Source organism: Larimichthys crocea, unplaced genomic scaffold, assembly GCF_000972845.2.
Source record: "Larimichthys crocea isolate SSNF unplaced genomic scaffold, L_crocea_2.0 scaffold461, whole genome shotgun sequence".
NCBI classification, from domain to species: domain Eukaryota; kingdom Metazoa; phylum Chordata; class Actinopteri; family Sciaenidae; genus Larimichthys; species Larimichthys crocea.
Window position 1 is genome coordinate 212,161 of NW_020856012.1, and position 23,017 is coordinate 235,177.

General features: G+C 40.9%; 3 protein-coding genes across 7 annotated transcripts; all 3 read left to right on the forward strand.

Annotated features, from left to right (window-relative positions):
• Positions 1-3,783: 3,783 nt before the first annotated feature.
• Positions 3,784-5,678, forward strand: mrpl55 (mitochondrial ribosomal protein L55). Its single transcript, XM_010755793.3, has 3 exons — positions 3,784-3,936; positions 4,046-4,268; positions 5,189-5,678. Exons 1-3 carry the CDS (start codon positions 3,893-3,895, stop codon positions 5,336-5,338), a joined length of 417 nt encoding a protein of 138 aa, XP_010754095.1. The 5' UTR covers positions 3,784-3,892; the 3' UTR covers positions 5,339-5,678.
• Positions 5,679-7,461: 1,783 nt separating this feature from the next.
• On the forward strand, positions 7,462-11,405 carry ndufa11 (NADH:ubiquinone oxidoreductase subunit A11). Of its 3 annotated transcripts, none has more exons than XM_010755791.3 (4): positions 7,462-7,616; positions 9,163-9,255; positions 9,668-9,790; positions 11,216-11,405. In XM_010755791.3, exons 1-4 carry the CDS (start codon positions 7,538-7,540, stop codon positions 11,326-11,328), a joined length of 408 nt encoding a protein of 135 aa, XP_010754093.1. In that variant the 5' UTR covers positions 7,462-7,537; the 3' UTR covers positions 11,329-11,405. The 3 variants fall into 3 exon arrangements, with proteins under 3 accessions (XP_010754093.1, XP_027132402.1, XP_010754094.1); XM_027276601.1 differs by lacking the exon at positions 7,462-7,616 and adding an exon at positions 8,517-8,772; XM_010755792.3 differs by lacking the exon at positions 7,462-7,616 and adding an exon at positions 8,531-8,729.
• Positions 11,406-11,511: 106 nt separating this feature from the next.
• On the forward strand, positions 11,512-19,604 carry LOC104939280 (sodium/glucose cotransporter 4). 3 transcript variants are annotated; one of them, XM_027276598.1, is made up of 8 exons: positions 11,512-12,310; positions 14,917-15,035; positions 15,353-15,424; positions 16,561-16,665; positions 17,150-17,314; positions 17,417-17,522; positions 18,070-18,150; positions 19,011-19,604. In XM_027276598.1, the coding sequence occupies exons 1-8, from the start codon at positions 12,289-12,291 to the stop codon at positions 19,232-19,234; spliced, it is 894 nt and encodes a 297-aa protein (XP_027132399.1). In that variant the 5' UTR covers positions 11,512-12,288; the 3' UTR covers positions 19,235-19,604. The 3 variants fall into 3 exon arrangements, with proteins under 3 accessions (XP_027132399.1, XP_027132400.1, XP_027132401.1); XM_027276599.1 differs by having other exon boundaries at positions 19,074-19,604; XM_027276600.1 differs by lacking the exon at positions 14,917-15,035.
• Positions 19,605-23,017: the final 3,413 nt, after the last annotated feature.

Here is a 23,017-nt window from a genome sequence, read left to right on the forward strand (position 1 = left end):
AACGTGAACTACCACAGTGGCTGAACAAACAATCTGACAAGGCGTGGGAGGAAGGCCAGGGTTTATATGCAGTTGAAGTGGTGACTTGATGAAAGGCAGGTGAGCTGAGGAACGGCAGGTGTGCTTCATCTGTGATTATCCAGGAGGGACCAGGAAAATGTGCCACGCCAACAACGCAAACAGACAAATAAACACAACACAAGGATGGGGAAAACAAGGGGGAACACAGGGATTCAACAGTTACGACTGCCATTGTGACACCAAATTGGAAACTCCAAAGGAATTCTGGAAATGTATGCAAATTAATGGGAATTAACAAGAAACTGGGAGTCATTTAAACAAACTAACTGTATCATATTCAAACATAAATCTAAACATTTTGTTTTGTCATTAGCAGACATGCAAAATAAAACATTTTTTAAAAAACATTTCAACATATTTATTTGTAAGTAGAACTTTATCACGTTTGAATTATTTTATTGAACAATATTATGTAGCCACAAGCTCAAATGTGTGGCTTTCAATAGTCTCTGTGTGCTCTGGGCTCTAAAGTGTGGTCCAGGTACAGAAATCACCTGTGCAGGTAGAGGGCCTGGCCTCAAGAGCCCCGAAGTAAGCAGTGTGCTATGTGCATGTGATTGAGGAATAGCAGATATTCAAGTGTACCTGCATAAAATCTAGTTGTTTTAGTCAAGATTATGCTCAAATATATTTTCACTAACTATATTTAAATTCCCTGTTAATTCCCATTTATTCCCATGGAAAGTTTCCAACTATGAAAATTTGGCAACCCTGTCTACAGTGGCTGCACTTTATCACTCTTAATCTTTACACTGAGATAATTGGGATCTGCTCCTAGCTAATATGACAATATAATTGCCATAAAGGCTCATGGAGAGGAAAATAAACTGCTTCTGTATTATATGATTATGCTACTTTCTAAAAATTCCACAACAACTGTGCCTCATATCATCACCTCGTCTGATTATTTCTCAGGTATATCAGCATACAAGATAAACTTCTCTATGTCTGAGGCACTGCTACTATCGAGGCTCTGCCCACCTAGTGTTAGCCGGTAAAGACGACCACGGTACTTTTTATTATTCTGTTTTCTGGGCATAATGGACACAAGCTGAAACCAGAAACGAGTCGTTTCTTCGTTTTTTCGTTTTTGACAAAAAACGAAAAAACGAAAATTCGGCTCAATTTCTCGTTTTCTGTTCCAATCACCAAAAACAAAATTTCCACTTCCACTTTCCGTTTTAGTGGTGGGCGGGGCTCGTACGCTTCTTTGCCCGGCACTCTTCAAAATAAAAGTTCTTCCGTTTGACAAAAATATTACTTTATTAAAGGGAGACCAAACGTCCTCTTTTGGCCGGACATTTTTTGTCTGGGGCTCCTGAGGATTTTTTTCTTTATAAGTTCATGAAAATGTCCGGTTTTCAATTGACTGGCGCTTTGCACAGGCTGTGTGTGGACCTGCGACGCGCACACTGGCTCAATTCGTGGCAACGGCCACTACTAGATGCCACTATCTGAGGCATTGATTAATCTCTCAACTGCTGCCGCTGTGTGTGTGCGCGCGCGCGTGCGTGCGCCACGGCAGTTGCTGCTGTTATGGTCATTTGTTTTTATTTTATAAAACAGTCATTGTTGTATTACACTCGATGGAAGTAACATTTCTTTTACGTGAGTTCCGCATTAATTTGGGAGGTTCTTAAATAATCTCTTAACCACTGTGTGGCGCAGCTGCCACTGACCTGCCGCTGTGCGTGTGTATGTGTGTGAGGTAGGCAACTAAATAAAGTGTGAAACACATTGTTAATTTAAAGAATAAATATTTAAATGGTTGCTAGATTTGTGTTTTTGCTGACACTTTGGAGAATGGAATGCTTACCCCGAAATAAAAAGTTCATTCAAAAGTGCAATTATTTGTGTTGCTTGCAGGGTCATTTGTTTTCACTTAATTCATCTATAAAAACTAAAAATGACCATCAAAAGTGTTGAGAAACAACACCTGTCATAGGATATGACACTTTATGACATAAGTGGTATGAACCGAATGCTTTAACTGTTATAACATTACCTTTTATGTTGGAACATTTTAGGTTGATTTTAAGATCGGATATTTAAATTAGCTTCCATACCTGACAACCAATTGGGGCGTCAACTCAGACACCGAAAGGGGGCGACTGCCCACCTACTTGTCAGTCGGAGTAGGCCTTGGGACATTTAAAAGCCTCAGGTACCGGCAGCTGCGGCGGCAGGTCAGTGGCAGTTGCGCCACACCTCGCAAATTAATGCGGAACTCACGTAAAAGAAATGTTACTTCCATCGAGTGTAATACAACAATGACTGTTTTATAAAATAAAAACAAATGACCATAACAGCAGCAACTGCCGTGGCGCACGCACGCGCGCGCGCACACACACAGCGGCAGCAGTTGAGAGATTAATCAATGCCTCAGATAGTGCCATCTAGTAGTGGCCGTTGCCACGAATTGAGCCAGTGTGCGCGTCGCAGGTCCACACACAGCCTGTGCAAAGCGCCAGTCAATTGAAAACCGGACATTTTCATGAACTTATAAAGAAAAAAATCCTCAGGAGCCACAGACAAAAAATGTCCGGCCAAAAGAGGACGTTTGGTCTCCCTTTAATAAAGTATAAATATTTTTGTCAAACGGAAGAACTTTTATTTTGAAGAGTGCCGGGCAAAGAAGCGTACGAGCCCCGCCCACCACTAAAACGGAAAGTGGAAGTGGAAATTTTGTTTTTGGTGATTGGAACAGAAAACGAGAAATTGAGCCGAATTTTCGTTTTTTCGTTTTTTGTCAAAAACGAAAAAACGAAAAAACGGCTCGTTTCTGGTTTCAGCTTGTGTCCATTATGCCCAGAAAACAGAATAATAAAAAGTACCTTGGTCAAAGACACACCTTCTCATTTAATATTTTACAAAAAAAAGAAAAGCCAGCTTTGTACACTCTTTGCATTCTCTTAGTCAGGTGAAAATTTCTTCCCTTCTTAATGTGTTAATGTGAGTATCAGTTGTGTTGTGTATAGGTACTGTTGGCATACAGTAAATAGCTCTATTGAGCTTCAACTACTAGTTATTAATATTATGGCAAGAACCACTAAACTAGGTCATGAGAAACAATGATCCATCATTACTTTGAGACATGAAGGTCAGTCAGTCCAGAACATTTCAACAGCTTTGAATGTATCTTCAAGTGCAGTCACAAAAATCATCCAATACTCTCATGAAACTGGCTCTCATGTGGACTCCCTAAGGAAAGAAGACCAAAAATGACCTCTGCTGCAGAGGAGAAGTAAACAGAGTTCATATAGGGCTGGGCAAAGCTGTCATCAAAGCTAAAGGTGGCTATGGAAATAACATAGAAAACATATTTTGCTCTGTTTACATATTTACATGTGTTTACCTTTTTGTCACATAACTCTTAGAACGTTCATAGTCTTGATGTCTTTAGTGTTAATCTACAATTCGAAACAGAGGAGTGAGGCTCAATTTCACTTAACTTCATCGATCCACATGCATACAGACGCATTGCCAAGGCTTGTTCAGCAGATGTCGCTGTTTCCACTTCAAGTGTCAAATGCTCTGAAAGAGTGAAAATATTCTCAGCTCAGTGTTTCGTAGTAATTCGGTGCTACATACACATTTCTCTTCTACACCACTGCAGTTTCTGCCAGCCCTGAATCTTTTATGTAAAAAAAAAAAAAAAGACAGAAAAGCCGCTCGCATGGAACCAATTTTCACATCGTTTCAGTACGACATTTACTCCGTGCACTCCAGTGTTTGACTTTGTAGTGGAGTGCTTCCTGTTTCCTCTGAGGGTGGGTGGCTGCAGCTTTCATTCACTTTGTTAACCGCGAACATGTTTCTAAAGCAGCTGTGTGCTGCTCACAGTGTGCTGACACGGTGAGAGACGTATATCAGCAATATTTCGTGTCCTGTTGTGTTTGTTAACCCTGTTTTGACAGTGCTCTACCACACATTTACAGTGTGTTTTGCGTGTGTGTACGGGCAGGTGTGTTTGTCCTGTGTCCTCCCGAACAGGTCACCTGTCACTGTTGCCGCTCCGCGCGCACACCGCAGGACTCCACACTCAGACTCCTCAGCTGAACTCCAACAGGACGGCAGTGGTACGCTGTGGTCGGCAGAAGTATGAGAGACTGTACCCTGTGATGCTGGTCTGCTCTGATGGATCTACAGTCAACATCAGATACAAAGAACCCAGACGGATCCTCACGGTCAGTTCACCATCAGGATTCGGAAAATCTCATCATTACCTTTCATTTGAATGTTTCTTGAAAATGACACATCTAGTCTATTTTCAAAAAGATAAAAATATACAAAACTAACATGTAGGCCTTACAAAGCTTCCAGATCATGGCTTTATTAGGGCATTACAAGATGAACTGATGAACATTTTCAGTATATCTTGCTTGTTTTTCATCCTTCACCCTCATCAATCCATTATTTCTCATTTGTTTATTAACCACATCACAGTTATTTAACTTTGGAAAGAAACTCCAGACACTCAGTGGTTATTCAGTGGTAGCTCGTCTATGTAGCTATACATGCGATGTATACCAATGTAACGCTAAAGCCAGCTAGTAACCAAGGTCATGATGATAAGACTGCTAGACAGGAACTACTCAAAATGCAACTTCACTACCAACTAAGCCAGGGTAGTCTACTACTGTGAATTAGCTACTGTTACAGTGCTAATCTGTCAAAAGCCTTCACGTTTCCGTCATTGTTGTTACATTAACCATCCTCGCCGGCTAGCTGTATAAATATCCAAGCCACAATCAGTACAATTAGAATCACTTTTTCGGCTAGGTGTGTGTACACACGGGAATTGACTCCAGTTCACTTTTGCACATACAGGTTATCTCCAGTATAATGTTGTGCTTTGAGCTACAAGTTTTTACATAGTGCTTTTTGCAGTGCAAAGAAGAAATATATTATTGCCACAAGCTGTTCACTGGTACTCCCCATGATGAATAAACAAAATTTTTACACGTCTAACACAAATTCAACCCTGTTAATACTGACATCTAACAGACACACAGGACCAAAATCATAACTTGCCTGGTCAAGATAATAAGGTATGCATGTCCACCATGTTTTGTAAGTTAATTTATGTTTTTTTGTGTTTTAAAAGATGCCGGTCAATCTGTCCACCTTGTCTGAAGAAGAGCGTCGAGCTCGACAGAAGAAGAGAGAAGTGAAGAAGACGATAAAACAGACAGCAGTCCACTATGAAGATGATTTCAAAGTTGATGAATACAGTCAATTCTGGAAGAAGAAATGATGTCTTTATATGTGAATGTAAAGCAGACGGGTTAGCTGACTCTTACTTACTCTTAACTTTCTGTTTGTACACAGTATGTTTAAAGTGGATTGTTTTCATGAAAGTGGTAATTCCTCCAGATGGGGGGACAGTGAAAGCAGACTAATGGCATGTTTTTAGCAGGATGACTGTCTAAACACATTGTGTAGCAGCAAGAGCTGTGCTGCTTTCCTTCAACTGTTAATAACTAAGTCGAGTGTCAGTTTTATAGCTGGGAACTGTACTGTTTATCCGTGTAATGAATTTTCATAGAACACAAATATTGTTTGTTGATAAATGGGCCATTAAAGAAACAGAGGCAGCATATTGTCACTGCAGCAAGCATCAGGGGGTAGATAAATAGAGAGAGATAGAGAGACAGATACACAGCAGCAGCAAAACATTAACTAACTATCAGGGATGCGCCGAAAATTTTCGGCCGAAAATGGCTCTGAAGTGCATTTCGGCTTTCGGTGAAGTGGCCGAATAGTAAGGCCGAATAGTGGCGTGACACAATTGATGCAATGAAACAACGTGCGCGGTGATCTGGCCAGGGTTACTGATTCTTTTCTCATTCACACACAATAAACCCAAGATGCAGGATATAGGAAAAACACAGGCAAGAAATACATCACACACTGCTCTTTAGCAGAGCTATATACTTCTCTCTGCATTACAGCGTCTCACACATACGAGGTGCGTTCAATGACCGTCGGAATGACTATGATGCGTTCATGAACGTGGGAAAAATGGAAATTCACCGGAAATATAATAAAACTAAATAGTATTTCTTTCAAGAACAAATTAACAGTGATTAAAACAACATGGGCTTTCTAACAGTATAAATGAAATAATAATTATACTAACTGGAAATTCTACTGGAATAGTTGAAGGATATTAAATAAACATTTACTTTCTCTGAAAAAACATGTCTACAAATTTATTCTAGGCTATTTATGCAATAGTAAAAAAAAAATTGTGAAAAATTTAACAACTACATTCCATATTCGGCCAACCATTTAATTTTTATTCGGTTTCGGACGAAAATTTTAATTTCGGTGCATCCCTACTAATTATAAACTGTAATGGAGATATGGGAACATTAATGACAGTAATAATGTATGTAGTGGAAGTTGTGCAGGATCACAGCAGCAGCCACGATCCACGAGAACCTGCTGGACGAGAGAGCACAGAAACTCCGGGGAAGAAGTTTAGTTAGTAACATGCATTAATAAGACATGTATGTTTACAGATGGTGGTGGAGGGAGAGAGAGAGAGAAGGTTTGAGTAGCATTTTAAGTAAAGGAAGATGTGACTACGTCTTCAACCAATACCCTTGCTGACTAGGCATAACCCTGAAAGAGACAGACAGAGAGAGAGAGAGAGAGAGAGAGAAAGGGAGGGAGGGAGGGGGAAAATTTAATAGGTAGCCAATGCAAGGAAGCCAAAATTGGAGAGATGTGATCTCTGATCTTGGTTCCTGTCAGAACACGTGCAGCAGCATTCTGAATTAACTGCAAAGTCCTAAGAGACTTATTAGAGCAGCCTGATAACAAAGAGTTACAATAGTCCAGCCTAGAAGTAACAAATGCATGGACTAGTTTTTCTGCATCCACTTGAGATACAATGCGTCTGATTTTGGCGATGTTACGTAAGTGGAAGAATGCAGTCTTTAATGCCATTTGATGTTCCAGTCTCTGTAAAAGAATTTGATGGTCAGTGGTGTCAAATACGGCACTAAGATCTAACAGGACAAGGACAAGTACAGAGGTGAGTCCTTTGTCTGATGCCATTAAGAGGTCATTTGTAACTTTGACTAGTGCAGTCTAAATCCTGACTGAAAGTCCTTATATAGTGCCATATCATAACTTCAGTTATCTCATGACACTTCCCATACAGAGTATTTCTAGACAGTACTCTTTATAATATTATTTATAATATTTATTTTACTTCACTGTAGAAAGCTTTGTCCTGCGAATATGAATTTATTGCAGACAGATTCTCTACACATTCACAGACATCCTAAACAGGACGTCCTAGGACGTGCAGTGCGTCCCATTCCGTACCACCAGGTGGCGGCAATACACCATGAACTAGGTTACCAGCAGCCCCCACAATCACACGATGATTACGTTTCTCGCGAGAATTAAATTTCTCAGAGTGTGTCCTTGCTAATCCGCAATGGGGTACTGGGACGTACCAGAGGGCACAGACTGCGTGGAAAAAACATGGATAACTACCAAACTAGCCACAGCGTTGGGTAAATATTCTGAAGCATAGAGGCGCAGGCTGCTGGACTGTCAAAACTAACTAGCGCTAAGATTTCCGCTGATGCTATCTTCGCTTTTGAGCTAGCATGTTAGCCTTGGCAGGATGCCTTCAGGTCACAACATAATGCTAAGCTAAAGGAATGTTGTGCTTTATTTGTGCATTATTGCGTCTTTTTCGCTGCGGAGGAGATGTTGCAACCACTGTTTTAAGCCACAATCAACCAAGGTGACGTCCTCAACCACAGTGGTTCCTAACAGCGTATCTTGTATAGGTTTGTTGGGCAGTTTGGGAACTGGTTTGGTATGATACTAAAACTTCAACATTCTTTGAAACCAAATTAAGACTGTTTAATATCATGTGATCTCCATGTGGCGACTGGTTGGTATTTGTTTATTCCGTTAACACACTGCGGTCAATTCAGCCGTCTCGTGTTTTTAGTGCGCATTTTCTCTGACGTTTACGGTAATCGGAAAGAAACAGCTGTAGATGATGACCGTAATAAACAGACCCCCGCAAGTGCAACACACAACGAGAATGAGAAGGAAGCGGGATTGCTCACGTGTTAGCTATTATTAAACAATCCTTTAGATGTTTTAAGTCTACAGTACTTTTAAAAAGTATTGACGGGGTTTGTTCCACAGAAGATAGCTGAAAACTCTGCCTCCCAATCAACTTTTGGAAAGCACAAGGAAACCAGCATTACTGCCACATATCTTATTAACACAGTAGCAGTGAAAATATGCTCATTATAACACATATACACTCAAACAAGTCTTGGTTTTATTTAAGCGCTCATTCAGACAGGATCAGTGAGGTGGGGGGTGTGGCAGGGGCGGAGTCGCTATTTGGCTCGGCGCGTGACGTAATTTTGGTGGCATTACCGCCCCAAACCAGAAAGTGGCAGTAGTGAACCCGACTGTTCCCGCCAAGAACAGAGAAGTAGACAACCCTAAGAACTTTGATCCTGAGCTTTTCCTTCATTTCCTCTCCGCGAACCAAAACAGATGGATCCCAATGTGAAGAAGCTTCTTGCAGTTTGCCTTGTGAATCACAGGCAGCTCTCCATCATTGCTACTCGAATGGAAAATGTTTACACTCCATGGTAAACAAGGTTTTTCTTTCCGTTTTCCCGTGGACGTCTTCCGGTATGAGTGCTATTTTTTGTTTGGTTTGTGGAACGTGACGTGGGGCTGCGGTTTCCAAAAAGTTGAATCTGTCTCAACACACTCTTTTTTTTTTCTTTTTTTTTTTGCGGCAACCCCTGCGCTGCGGACTGCTGTCCGCTGCTTACTCAGTGTTCTGGATAGAGTCAAACTTTTGCTGGAAATCAATCAAACTTGAAATGCAGCACTGTTTGATAATGCCTCAACACAAACAAGAATACGTTGATAAAAAAATAAATCAAAATAGTCACTACTCACTACTGCAGACACGGTTCAGTTTTACTCTGTCAGAAAGAGCTCTCATTCTATTGTCATCCTGAGATGAAAATTGTTACTTCAAGTCATCACATAATTTAAGTGTTTTTGTTTCAGGCCTGGTTGGTTCAGCCTATCACATAGTGGCATTCCAGCCTGATTCTGCATTGGCAGCAGTACAGAGAGCTACCAACACAACTGTCACCATGGGTAAATATCATTTAAAAATCCACAAATACACAGCTGCTTGGTCCTCAGTATCATATTTGAAAATCACAATGATGAAGTAAAAGCCCTGGAGTCAGCTTCAGTTAAGGTGATGTGAATGACCTTGCCACCCAAGAAGATTCAACTTTTGCCCTCAAGTTTTACCCATAAGTGTATCTTAAAAATGATCATCCTGCTACATTATTCTAAAATTATAGCTGAGAGCGGGAACTTTTAACTTCAATGTTTCATGTTCAATTCAAAATGCTGCAGTACTGTGATGTGTCACTGTTGAAATTTATGCCATGTGACTCAAAGTTCGATCGAAATGTGTTGAACTACTGAAACCTTTGTTTTCCACAAATGTCATCAAAGTTTCTAATACTGATATATGGGTATCTCTGTGTTGTACTAGCCGCAATGGGAGCCATCTTCGGTATGGCAACATGCCTCAGTGCTCAGGCTCGCGAGGCTCCAGACGACCCATTGAATTACTTCATCGGAGGCTGTGCCTCTGGGATCTTCGTGGGAGCCAGAAGTAAGTATCAGTTCTGGTAGTGGAGGCAATGGGCGGCTGTGGGGCAGGAGGTGGAGCGGGTCGTCCACTAATCAGACTCATTGAAGTGTCCTCGAGCAAGATACTGAACCTCTAATTGCTCCTGAAGGCTGTGCCATCGGTGTGTGAATGTGTGTGAATGGTTAGCTCCTCAAACTGATGAGCTGTTGGCATTGTTAGCATGGCAGCTAATGCCATCAGTGTGTGAATGAGATATGTAGTGTGAAAGAGCTTTGAGTGGTCAGAAGACTAGAAAGGCGATATATAAGCACAGACCATTTACAATTTCCATTTATTCAGCTAGTTTCATTCCTCCTGACTGCACTGGAGGAGTCAGCACTGGAGTTATTCTGGACTCACTGTAGATTTGATTTAGAACATTTATCACATCTGTTCTTTTTTTTTAATTTAATAAACAAAACATGTCGGTGTTGCCACATTCTGTAATGGCTCAATGCCAACACAGATCTATAAGCAGTGTTGCAGTGGCAGTCATTAGGCACCAGGTGGTTTCTCTTGACCTGTTTCTCATTTAATTTTAAACATTATTGGACAGGTAAGTGTTCATGCATAATTCATGATGCAGGGGTGAGCAAGGATGTCCTATTTAATGAATATTCCTTCAGCCTCACATCTCTGTCGCATTCTTGTAGGGAAGAGGTTGTCTTCACATCAAATATCCTGTTTTGCCGTGGCGTGAGTGTCGGTACATGCCATATGTGTGACATCATGTTGTGAGCTTTAAAGTCTCTAATCCAGAAGGTGGCAGTAACGTAAACACCGTTTGCCAGTTGCCAATAAAAAAACAAAAGGGAAGAACATCAAATGTGACCTGGCTCTTTTCTCGCTTTCCTGTTGGCAAACTCAAACAAATTGACACAAACCAGCTATTTTAAGGCATGCACCTTCCCTTTTTCAGAGTTTACTTTACTTAAATATTACATGAAATATATATTAAAATGCATTATGTTGCTGAATATAATATATTAAAAATATTTGTCTCCAATCTAAGAAATGTGTCTGGGAAACTGGCCCGCACCAGCATAACACAGCTGACTGTACTTATACTTACTTATATAGCGGCTTTCTAGTCTTCGGACTCTACCTCCAAGCCACAGCCGCCCCTGTGTAGACATAGAATAACATCGTGGCATTACATTGCAGGGGTCATTGATGGCTGTTGTGCCCTCAGCAGTGCAGATGCCTGTCTTCTGTGTTTTTGGCTTTATTTTTTCCCCCTCTTAACAAGTGATTTTGATGTGATTGAATGAAAAGAATTGAATTAATTATTTTTCTAACTTAAGGAAGACGCAATTAAGCTAAGCTTGCCTAACTGAAGCCATATTGTCGTGTGTGTGTGTGTGTGTGTGTGTGTGTGTGTGTGTGTGTGTGTGCGCGTGCGCGCAGCCCACAGTGCTATGACCGGTACTTCAGCGTGTCTCGGTCTGGGTACACTGGCTTTCTTCACAAAAGTTGGCAAGATGGAGGGTTGGAAGCTAGCTGGACCTCCCAAACTATGAAGAGGAACATGGCTGTGAGATGAACTATATGTTGTAAAAAGAGTTAATGTAATAAAGTTCTTGTGAAAAAACAAAAAGAGTCAGATCACTTGATTTGCTTGTTGTTGTTCAAAATTATACTCGGGTTTTCAAATGATTTGGGAAGTTTATTGTAAATTTGATGATTTTACAGTATTATCATTTTTCCCAGTTTTGAGAAACCTGGATATCGAAAGCAGTCATGTGATGTAGAAAATAAAATGAGGACAAATGAGAAGGTGTGACTTGTATTGCACGTCAGTGTTTGTTAAGAGATAACCAGCGAAGTTTGACTGTCTCACTAAAACCGATTAATAATTAAGCTTCAGATTAACTTACATACCTCTGTCAGGTTTGACCAACAGACTTGCAGAGTCAGACGAAGTCATACACTGGAGAAACACTGGAAGTTGTGGAAATAGATGTACAGAACAAACACACTAGCTATTCAAGTAATTACACTGTTTAAAGAATGTATAATGAAACAAATGAATGTAATAGTGAGAAGTGTCCAGCACAGTAGGGACACACACTGTTGCTGACTCCTATTTCAGGTATGTCTCAAAAAGGTTTGCACAGATAATGCAAATGGGCTGCACCCTTAGAAGGAAAACACCCTATTTTGAGCAGCTAAAATTTAACCATATAGGGCAGCTATGAATAGGACAGGAAGACAAGGAGTGACGTCAGTGGACAGGTGTAGAACAGTATAAGAAGACTGAAGCAGGAAGGACTCTTCAGATCTTACTTGGCTTTTTGCTGTAACAGATACTTTTTCTGTGGTAGGATCTCCAAAAGCTTTTGTTATAATTGAATAAATACTTTGAACGAATCCACGTCTTCTGAGTGCTCATCCTGTATCAACCAATTCGGGGAGGTGAATTAAGATTGCCTCAACAAAGTCCATAAGAAGGCAACACGGTCTGGAAGATTCTAATCAACATGTCTGTCAGTCTCATTACAGGTCTGATCCTTGTTTAACTTTTGTGCTTCTATTGGATGATTTTCACTGCAACAAGCCTTACTTTTATGGCAGTCCAAAGATTTTATAGATCACTTTCCAGGGCATGTAGGACAGGAACACAGGGAAATGATACGCTTTAAAATAGCTAATTCAGCAACTCTAACAGGACAACTATTACAGTCTGCGTGGGATTCTCAGTACAGCTGCACCTTAAAATACTTATTTTACACTTTATTGTTGTTACTCATTTCAGTTTTTATTTACTTAGTTCTTAGATTAATTGTATTTATTTACTCACATAACTCTCATAATAACCATTATTATTTACTACATTTTCTTTTCCTTTTACTATTCTAGTTTGAATTGTTTGGTGCCAGGTTTAGGCACAAAAAACAACTTGATCAGGGTATTTTTATGAATTGCCATATATACTAGATAATGTGTCTGTCATCCACAGACAAAGTAAAACTGTTAAAATGTTACAAATTCTGGTGCACCGCTCTAGCTGCAAATAGTAACATGGATTAAACCCTACATTATACACACAATGAATGGGTGGTGCCATGTAGAACCTTCAAGGTTTTATAGCTTGGGGTCGTATTTGGCATGCTCAGAAGGTTCCATAGGGTTTGTTTTTGGTTAACAAAATGGTTCTATGTAGAACATTTTAAAGGTTCAATTAATAGCCAAAATCCTTTATTGTCTTATTTGCCCTTGTTTGTCCAAGACATATACTTCTTGGCTCTCAAAGCAGCCCCACAACTTCTCCATTCTTCACAGTGGGAACTACAAATGCAGATACCCTCTGTTCACCTTGTCTGTATCTCACAAAGACCCAGTGGTTTGAACCAAAAATCAAAAAATTAGACTCATCAGACCAAAGTCCAGATTTTCACTGGTCTAATGTCCAGTGCCTTTGTTTCTTGGCCCAAACAGTTCTCTTCTTTTTGTTGATCTCCCTCAGTTGTGTTTTTTTCTTCTGAAGTAATTTTAGCATAAAGGTCTGATTTACACAGACTCCAACAGTTGATGTTGAGATGCTGTGAAGCATTTATGTGGGTTCTAATCTGAAGTGCTGTGAATTATTGATTTCTGAGGCTGACACTCTCCTCTGCAGCAGAGCTAACTCTTGGTCTTCTTTCCTTGGGCGGTCCTCATGAGAGCCAGTTTCATCACAGTGTGTGATGGTTTTTGTGACTGAGCTTGAAGACACATTTGAAGTTATTGAAATGTTCTGGACTGATTGACCTTCATATCTTAAAGTAATGATGGACTTTTAGTTCTCTTTACTTACTACAGCGGTTCTTGCAATAATATGAATTACTATAGTAGTTGAATAGGGCTATTTACTGTATGCCGACATTATCTATGAATAATACAACTGATGGTCTCAAACACATTAAGAAGGGAAGAAAATTCAGCTGAAGCGTGAGGGAACGTCACACACTCTAGTGATCTGTTGACAACTATTATTTCCTTAAAATTGTGACATCTTTACACAAACCTTGGCTTATGTAAAAGAACATTGTGCTTCCCCTCATTTTCCCTGATAGATCTGTTATGCGGTCCACTCTGAGTTCATCCTGGCAGGTGTAGGACAATGTTAATAATATAGGAAGTGCTTACCAAGCCAGGATTCAGTGATAAACAGAGTGGTCAATCTTCAAAAGTCTGTTTTTGTTCTGTTGAAGAGCAACAGTTTGTCCATCTTGTTGGCCAAAGAGTAGTCATTCGCCAGACTAAATCCGTACTGTCTTAGTTTAGTAAGCGCTCTGGCTCCTCCAACTCATACCAAAAAAACAGCAGGACAGAGACAGATAACTTTCTCAAACAGCACTTTAGTGATTTTCTCCTTCAACTTCAACATCATTTCCACCATCTCAGCAACTCAAACTCCAGTTTACTTCTCCTTAACCTCTATCTCACAATGGGAGAGCACTGTCACCTTTGTTTCTCATCATTGGCAACTCCATGATCATGAATGTCCGCTTAGAAGCAGCAGAGATCCACTGCCTTCAAATGTTTCTGATGTACAACAATTATCAGGTATCTGGTACCACTCAGAACCTATGACCATGTTCAAAAATTCAGCACTAATGACTCTTCTTTTAGGCAGTGAGAAATTTTAAACACCATTTTACTGGCCTTTTTAATTCTCAGAATGTGAACAGCATGATAGTACCTCTGCTGCTGGCTTCAGTCCACTTGAGTCCACAGCAGTCTGGTTTTTGCCTGGCTCACAGCACAGTAACATTTGCAGTTTCAGTCATCAATAAATTTGCCTACTCCCTTAATAAAAAAACTATTCTTTATTGACCCTCAAAAGAATTTGATATATTGATCATAAAATATTACTGCATAGGTCTTAAAGCAACAAGAACTTAAATGTTAATAGGTTCAGCCTGACATTTGTTTCTGCATTTGGAAAGGCAGGACTGTTATGGAATTAATTTGTCACCCACACATTCATTGGAATTCAACTCCACTGCTGGCATCCTGTATAGTCTTATTGAGTGTCAGTTTGTACTTCTATATGATTTGTTTGCGTATGGTGTGTGAGTTGAAGTTGAATGTGAGTGTAAAGTTCTCATGTGCACTTCATGCAGGCAGCAGCTCCTCTGGGTTCACTACTGTGGAACCTCCCAGCACAGGTCTCAGACTGGAAGCTGTTGACATCGCTGTGGTTGTTGTCTACTTTATCTTTGTCATGGTGGTTGGAATCTGGGTAAGACCTGAAAGTGTCTCAACTCATTTTACACTTACATCATAACAATAATCAACATCATAATAATTTGTAATAATATTTTCAGACCTATCTAAGATAAACAAGTGTTAGGGTGTTAAACCCCTGTGAGCTTACACCTCAAATACTATTAAAGTATCTTAAAACAGGAGGAAATGTACTAAACCCTGGTACTAAGGAACATGACAAGACGCTCATCACTGGTTTAATTTCTGGTTCACAGAATTTTATTTTGACTGTAAATGTGTCATATTGAATAGTTTTCATTGTACTGATGGCTTCACCTGTCTCTTCTTCAGTCATCAGTCCGAGCCAATCGCAGTACTGTCGGGGGGTACTTCTTGGCTGGCCGTTCAATGACCTGGTGGCCTGTGAGTATCAAAATCATCAACAGTGTGCATGTTGTTTTTCTCAATTCCATCTTAATGTATACACTATGTTCTATATTGCTTTATCAACATACAGTACTCTTCCATCGTCTGAATTCTAGACCTGTTTTGTATTAACTGGACAAAATACACAGACAAATGTCAGTCAAGATTTTCAATTTACAAATGTTCAAGTTAACAAATGTACTGTAACGTTTACAGGGAGGTTGGCAAATCTAATCTTCTTTTTTTTGCTATTGCCCAATACTAACTTTGATTAAATGATGAAACAGAGAAAACAAATGTTAAAAGTTTGAGACATGAGTGTAAATGGTTAGCATACCCCAGATTATAATAAGAACATTTTCTGATACATTTTCAATGATTTGTCCTATACAACCTTAAGAGGCATATTACCGAGTTGCAACACAGCAATTTTGAGGGTCATCATTAGACCCATTTAATCACTTCTACTTAAATCCAAAGTAAAAGTTGACAATCATGTTGGCACATTTTAGTATGGCAGCACAATGAAAAATAAATAAGATGGACATACCTTACATAGAATGAATAACATAAATGTAAGCTGTGTTCCTTTGAGACTGAGCCCTTGATGTGACATAGGGTTGATTCCAGCCTGCGTCACATTGCTGAATCAAGCCCTCCCTAAAATAATGAAAGACAGTCTGTGTACTCACCTGGGACCTGGAAATGTCTCTTGCTTAGGAATAATTGCATTGATTTCTTTTTTTATTTGATCTTAACTGTTATTCGACAGACAGGAAATTTTGTATGCTGAAAGTATGCTGAATAATAAACACAAAGACAACTGCCTGTGCAGAATGAATAGAAAAGAAATGCCATACATAATTTCATTACAGGATTAACACTATTACGATCCCTTTATCCCTTTATTCCCTAACCTTTTGTCGTCTTCCCTTGTGCTTACATATTCATCATATTTATATTCTTGGTATTGAGTCACAAAGTATTTAATTGATATCCAGTACATATGAAATAATAATATGGGCTGTAATCTAAAGCATTAGCACATATTCTATAAATTCAGCTTGAATTCAGTTAATGTAAGCTTTTCTAACTTTTCTAGCTTTCTAGCTTATCTGTATCTGCGTTTACAGATCGGAGCCTCCCTGATGTCCAGTAATGTTGGCAGTGGTTTGTTTATTGGTCTAGCGGGCACAGGAGCAGCTGGAGGCATCGCTGTAGGGGGATTTGAATGGAACGTAAGTAAGATGGGCTGGGATCACTGGTGGTCATGGGTGAGCTCAAATTCTCAAAATAAATAAATCTTCTCCAAAGTTGCAGTTTTCTTGCAGACTGCATCCAGTTTGTCTGTCCTTGTATCTTGCTGCATTAATTTTACCCTCTACCCTAACAACCCTTCCAACATCTGCTGCAGAGAAGTGTCACTACTGCATGATACCACCACCACCATGCTTCATGCTGGGGATGGCATCTTTATCATGATGTTAGAATTATGCAGAAAATCAGACTGGATTCATCAGAAAATGAGACAGTTGGTATGAGTCAATGCAAAACTTCATAGAAATGCAGGGGCCTGAGGAAGTGGGGTATGGTTGAGTGAGAGGCAGAGAGGCAGTGACAATCACTGCTTTACTATTATGACAATGAAAAAAACAGTACAATGGCAGACAATATTGACAATGTGTTGTTGTAACTTGAACATATGTGTGTGTGTTTGTGTAGGCAGCATGGGTCCTGGTGGCTCTTGGTTGGATCTTTATCCCTGTCTACATCTCAGCTCGAGTTGTGACCATGCCTGAATATCTGGCCAAGCGCTTTGGAGGCCAGAGGATACGCATATACATGTCTGTTCTGTCACTCATCCTCTACATTTTCACCAAAATATCTGTAAGACACACATACACACACATTTACATTTATTCATCTGGCGGACTTTTCTTCAAATAAACATACAATGTATGTACAAATGGATGCGTGTGTATTACCCAGACAGATATCTTTTCGGGGGCGCTGTTCATTCAGGTGTCGTTGGGCTGGGATCTCTATCTGTCCACAGGCATACTGCTACTGGTCACTGCTGCATACACAGTAGCAGGTAAACACACACACACACACATTCATTAACACTTGTATTTTGGCCACATTTCTTATAGTTTTGCTTGGCAATTAATCATGTAATAATGCTGCAAATGGCCTCTATTAATGTGCCCTGACAGCTGCTTGTGTACACCTCATTCTCACAGACATCACTGACGTCATGTGTGAAATAAATGGTTAATAGTTCCCATGTGATTTATCACTGAGGTGCAGTAGTTCTACTTGTATAACGAAACTGTTTTAATCTTATCTTGGTGTTTCATGACTTTCTGCACACTGGTGCCCCGTCGCATTGCTGGTGCGCTTCTTAGTTTTTAACCCCAGCCCCTCATATAGTCTTAGTTGCCACTGGTGCCTGATATTGGATGTGAATGTAAATTTGGGATTGAGTGCCTTGCCTTTCAAGGCGTAGACAGGAGTGCAGGGATTGAACCACCAAACCCTCAGTGGACGACTACAGGGTGTAAAAGTAGAGATGTTGACTTCTTTGTAGTGCTGTAATTTAAAGACTTGGCGTGTGTGTGTGTGTGTGTGTGTGTGTGTAGGTGGTTTGACAGCAGTGATCTACACCGATGCACTGCAGACTTTGATCATGGTTGGTGGAGCCTTTGCACTGATGTTCATAGGTAGGGAGCACACATACACATGGTCAGTAAACACAGCAAGAACACACTACTGAACCATTTTCAGTTGTCTCCTCCTTGTGTGGAGTCAAAAGACTAAAACTACAAAGTGGCCTATGATGACTGATAATGTTGCTGTTTGAAACATTATGTTTTAGAAAGATTCACATAATAGCGTAGTATTTTGTTTATTGGTGTATTTAGGGGTGTCACAATAACAGATTTTCACTACCCGATTATCGTTGCTCAAAAGTATTCACAAAAATTATATTATTGCAGTAACAATTACCCTGTGTGAACCACAAGCTACTACATTATTTACACAGTATTATTATATGTGTATTATTAACATGATATCATTATTTTATTTTTTCACAATAATTGACAATACTAGTATTTTGTGATGCCCTGAATTTTTTTACCAATAAACGTGTTAAATATGCAAACCCAGTATGAAATTAATCTCCTGTAAGTTCAATTAAATTTTATTTATATAGCACCAAATCATAACAAAAGTCATGACACTTTTCATACAGAGCAGGTCTAGACTGTACTCTTTATAATATAATTTACAGAGACCAACAGTTCCACCATGAGCAAGCACTTGATGACGGTGGCGAGGAAAAACTTCCTTTTAACAGGCAGAAACCTCGAGCAGACCCAAGCTCATTGGTGGACAGTCATCCGCCGCAACCGGTTAAAGACAAGAAAAGGGGCAACTAACTATAAATTGTAATGGAGATTATGGTAGCAATAATAATATAATTAAATAAATAATACTACGGTATATGTTGTGGACGTCACAGCATCAGCCACGATCCAATGGTAATTTTGTGTGTGTGTGCGTGTGGTACATTTTCCAGCATTCTCCAAAGTTGGTTGGTATGAGGGTCTTTTGGACCATTATATGTCAGCTGTTCCCTCAGTGACAGTCGCCAACACTACCTGCCACCTCCCTCGTAGTGATGCCTTCCGCTTGTTCAGAGACCCGGTGTCAGGGGACTTACCATGGCCAGGTCTGGTGTTTGGGCTTACTGTACTGGCTACATGGTGCTGGTGCACAGATCAGGTGACTTTCCTACACTAATACATATATGTACATACATCTCTTTCCTGCTTCAGAAACTGAAAGAATTTTATGCTTTTATCTGTTTTATATAATCATTATACAGTGGTGGCCAAAATTATTAGAACACCGGGCAGATCTGAAAATATTGACCTTTTTTAGCCTCCAAAACATGATATCATTTCATAATGTTCATGAAACATGCAGAAGGTTACTCTGAGCACAACAAATGTGAGTCCTACTAATAGAGAGATATACTTCACACCTTTCGTCAAACTCTGGTTGACCCCGCTTTGACAGTTTTACGACTTTGACCTTTGACCCGGAAAGGGGGGTCCCGGCCCACCCCGGCATGGCTATTGGCTGTGCTGAAGGGGGTAGTAAGCATGCGCAAAACCCCACCCGCCCGCCCCCTGTACGCTATTGGCTGTGCTGACAGCCACACACACCCACGCACCCACGCACACACACACACCGCACACGCACACCCACACACACACACACACACATGGCATGACATTGCAATAAATGGAGTTTTAGAATTAAAGTTCTGGAAATGGGCATGTGCGCACAGAGATAAGACCCCAAATGTTGTAGAAAAAAATAATAATAAAATTTGTAAAAACAACCAATGAGAGAAAGGAGGTGTGGAAAACACTTGTACGATTCTTTAAAACGGGTGTGCGTCTGAGAATGACTCAAAACCATCTTGGTGAAAAAAAGAAACCCACATGCCGCTGAAAGATCTACTCCCGACAGAGACAATGATGTTTCTGACTCGAGCAACGAAGAAATGCAGAATTTACAGCAGAAGAGAGTCATCGCAGCTCTGATATGTGAGACGCCTGTTACAATCTTTCAAGAATCAGGATTGAAAGCAGCTGATGCTCCAAAGAAGAGCGTAGTCTATCTGTGTCGACTGCAAGCGCCCCCAATGCGATTTCTTGCATGGGGAATGGTCTCTGGAGCCGTAGGCGTGCAAGGCTATTGGGGCTAGTGTTCAAGTAGAAACGAGTGAGCTTTGGCTGTATCAAAGGAATGAGGGTGAACAGTGGGGCCTCTGTCTGCTGTAGGGGTGCTGAGTTCCAATGATTGGGCAGTGCTGAGACTGGTGATTCCAAATCACTCTGCCCTAATCAGCCACACCGAGCATCCCCAGGATCAGGAAGGCACTGTAACCGTTAAACAACCCAGATTGGAGGCCGAGACCAAGGTACTTTCAACGCGGTCGGGCAACGAGAACCTCCTGTCCCTCCGGTCGCTGGTTCTTAGAGCCACTCTCCAGACATCCGGAGAGAGAGGAGCTACGGAGCACTTGTTCTGGAGAGTTTTAATTCAGACTGCGGTATTCAAGACGCGTGCTAGATCTGCCGGGAGCTGCGTGGAAGGAGAAGATGGAAGAAATTGGAGAAAAAATTACGACTCTGTTTACCGACTGCCGTAAAGGAATGACATCCTGGCGGTGAAAAAAACCCTGTCCTTCTGAAACCACACCCCCTTACCCCAATGCATAAAAGCAGACACAACAGCGGACGTACCAGCACAACCCGCTGACTGGCTCAACCCGACTGAAAACATGGAAGATTTTAACCGACGCCTACAACCAGAGACGGCTCACCACCATGTGGACCCCCCGTCTCCGATTCCTGAGGCTTCACCCAGGCCTCAGTTTTCTTCTTCTCCGGCCTCCATGGACCCGCGAAGCAGAGAGAACGTGCGGCCTCCGCCCCCGATCCTCTCATCCGGCGGCTGTTCCGATACAGAAACGGACGACACGGACATCGACGGGGAGTCTCAACGCTCCCCTGCCTCTCCTCCCCGACTTATTGACACCTCCTCCGCCTTCACCGGCTACACCCACTCCTGTAAAGAGCGAAGACATGGCTGACGAGATGGACGGGGTGGAAGAAAGCCAAAGACGGCTTCTTCAACGGCGTAAAGGCAGTCAGCGTCCTTCTCACTGATCACGCACCTCTCACAGCATGATCTAGTCAAGGTTACAGGTGTCAGATACCAACAAGCCAGAGACAGCACCCGTGTGTGGAAAATGTGGAAAATGAATACTACCAGATCAACTTTCAGGGATAATGAAGATGCTTTTCACCCCTCACTTCATTCCCTTCCATCCAACGTCTCCTGACCGCACGCAACATCCGAGAGGACGACGCCAGAGTCAAAGCCGTGGCACAGACTCTATTACACGACGAGCTCAGATCCGCGAGGAACATCCAGGATCATCGGCAGCATGTACGACGAGCTGATTGGCCAGGACATACTCAAAATTGGAGAACTGAAACTGGTGGACGGATGGCTGGGGAAGCGAATAAGTTTGTTCTCTTGTTTCATTGTTTATTACATCTGGTAATTTTGGGAGAAAACTTGTAACCTGTGTAGAAGAAGGATGATCATTACCCTCTGAACAGGTCATTTGCAACAGAGTTTCAACAGAAGAGACGCTGTCACAATACCGGATGAAATATCAGACGACTAAGCAACATATGGACAGAGGTTCGTTCTCACACCGGACATACAGCTTGGGAAGTCATGGTGCGGTGTGCGAGCGCATCGATTTGTCAGAGACCTTTGAAAATTGTAAAAAATTGGATCAAGGACTCCTTGTTATAACACCCTGTCATTGCTCACTCTGTACACTTTGTTTGTGGATGTGTTGATTTTTTCATTTGCAGAATAACACGTCTGTGGAATATCCCAGGCGAACTGAAAAGATGCATAACATTCTTCAGACAGTTTAGATCACAGTGTGTTAGTTCAGGTTTTAAAGATGATTAAGAGAGTCGTCTCCTTTTTTGCAGCCAATGTACAGTATTACACCTTACTTTTATGTATCTTTGTATCCTGTATGTATCTTAACTTGATGTACCATTACAAAACAATCATTAAATGTATTAACACACATATATTTTTATGTATCTTTATCCTGTATGTATCTTAACCTTTGAAATATCCTATTACAATACAATCATTAAAAGAGAGAAAGAAGCAATCCAGAGTGGTGTGTTTTTCAGTAAACCCTGAGAGTTTGTTGCAGGGCAGGCAGGATGGCGGTGAGACGGGTCATGAAAAGAGTGTATACAACCCGGCCCATCCGGCTAATTTTGGAGTGTAGACCGACTGCATAGGGGTGTGCAGGATGAAATGGGAAAGAAGTAAATGTGGAAAAGTGTAAAGATTTTTTACAAGAGCAAGATACTACACTCTGCATAAACCAGCCAGAATACATTTCACCAGAAACAGAGTTTTTGTCCCTAGGCCTTTAAACCAATTTCAAGCAGATCTTTGTGACATGCAAGCCTTGGCGGAACACAAGGACAGGTTTAAATATTTATAACGGTCATAGATGTATTTTCAAAAAAAGCATACGTGCGTGTTTTAAGAGAAAAAACGAGGACAAGGTGTGAAGCCTTTGTTCAATCTTCAAAGACAGTCAGATCCCTGAAAAGTTACAAACGGATGCCGGTAAGGAGTTTTTCAACAAGAGTTTTGATGCTTTGATGAAGAAGCACAACATTGTACACTTTGCCACCAGCAAGCGATCTGAAGGCCTCTGTTATTGAGTAGTGTGAAAATAAAACAAAGCAGGAACTATGAAAGAATAAAATTAACCAGTAGACGTTAAAAACATTAGATGTGACTGGTGTATGGAAGGGTAGTAAATGTTTATTTAAGGACACAGGATAAGTTAAGTGCGTAAGTTAGGTGGGGGGGATAGTGTGGGTTGGGGTGGGGTGGGGTGAGTGGGTGTTGTGTGGGTGGTGGTTGTGGGGTGTGGGTCTGGGGGCTAAT

Coding starts and splice junctions, on each gene's coding strand:
- mrpl55 (XM_010755793.3), top strand. CDS start 3,893: ATGTTTCTAAAGCAGCTGTGTGCTGCTCACAGTGTGCTGACACG. Junction 3,937..4,045: donor GCTCACAGTGTGCTGACACG/GTGAGAGACGTA, acceptor GTGTACGGGCAG/GTGTGTTTGTCCTGTGTCCT. Junction 4,269..5,188: donor AACCCAGACGGATCCTCACG/GTCAGTTCACCA, acceptor GTGTTTTAAAAG/ATGCCGGTCAATCTGTCCAC.
- ndufa11 (XM_010755791.3), top strand. CDS start 7,538: ATGGGGTACTGGGACGTACCAGAGGGCACAGACTGCGTGGAAAAAACA. Junction 9,256..9,667: donor CAACACAACTGTCACCATGG/GTAAATATCATT, acceptor GTGTTGTACTAG/CCGCAATGGGAGCCATCTTC. Junction 9,791..11,215: donor GATCTTCGTGGGAGCCAGAA/GTAAGTATCAGT, acceptor GCGTGCGCGCAG/CCCACAGTGCTATGACCGGT.
- LOC104939280 (XM_027276598.1), top strand. CDS start 12,289: ATGTCTGTCAGTCTCATTACAG. Junction 12,311..14,916: donor GTCTGTCAGTCTCATTACAG/GTCTGATCCTTG, acceptor CACTTCATGCAG/GCAGCAGCTCCTCTGGGTTC. Junction 17,523..18,069: donor TGCTGCATACACAGTAGCAG/GTAAACACACAC, acceptor GTGTGTGTGTAG/GTGGTTTGACAGCAGTGATC.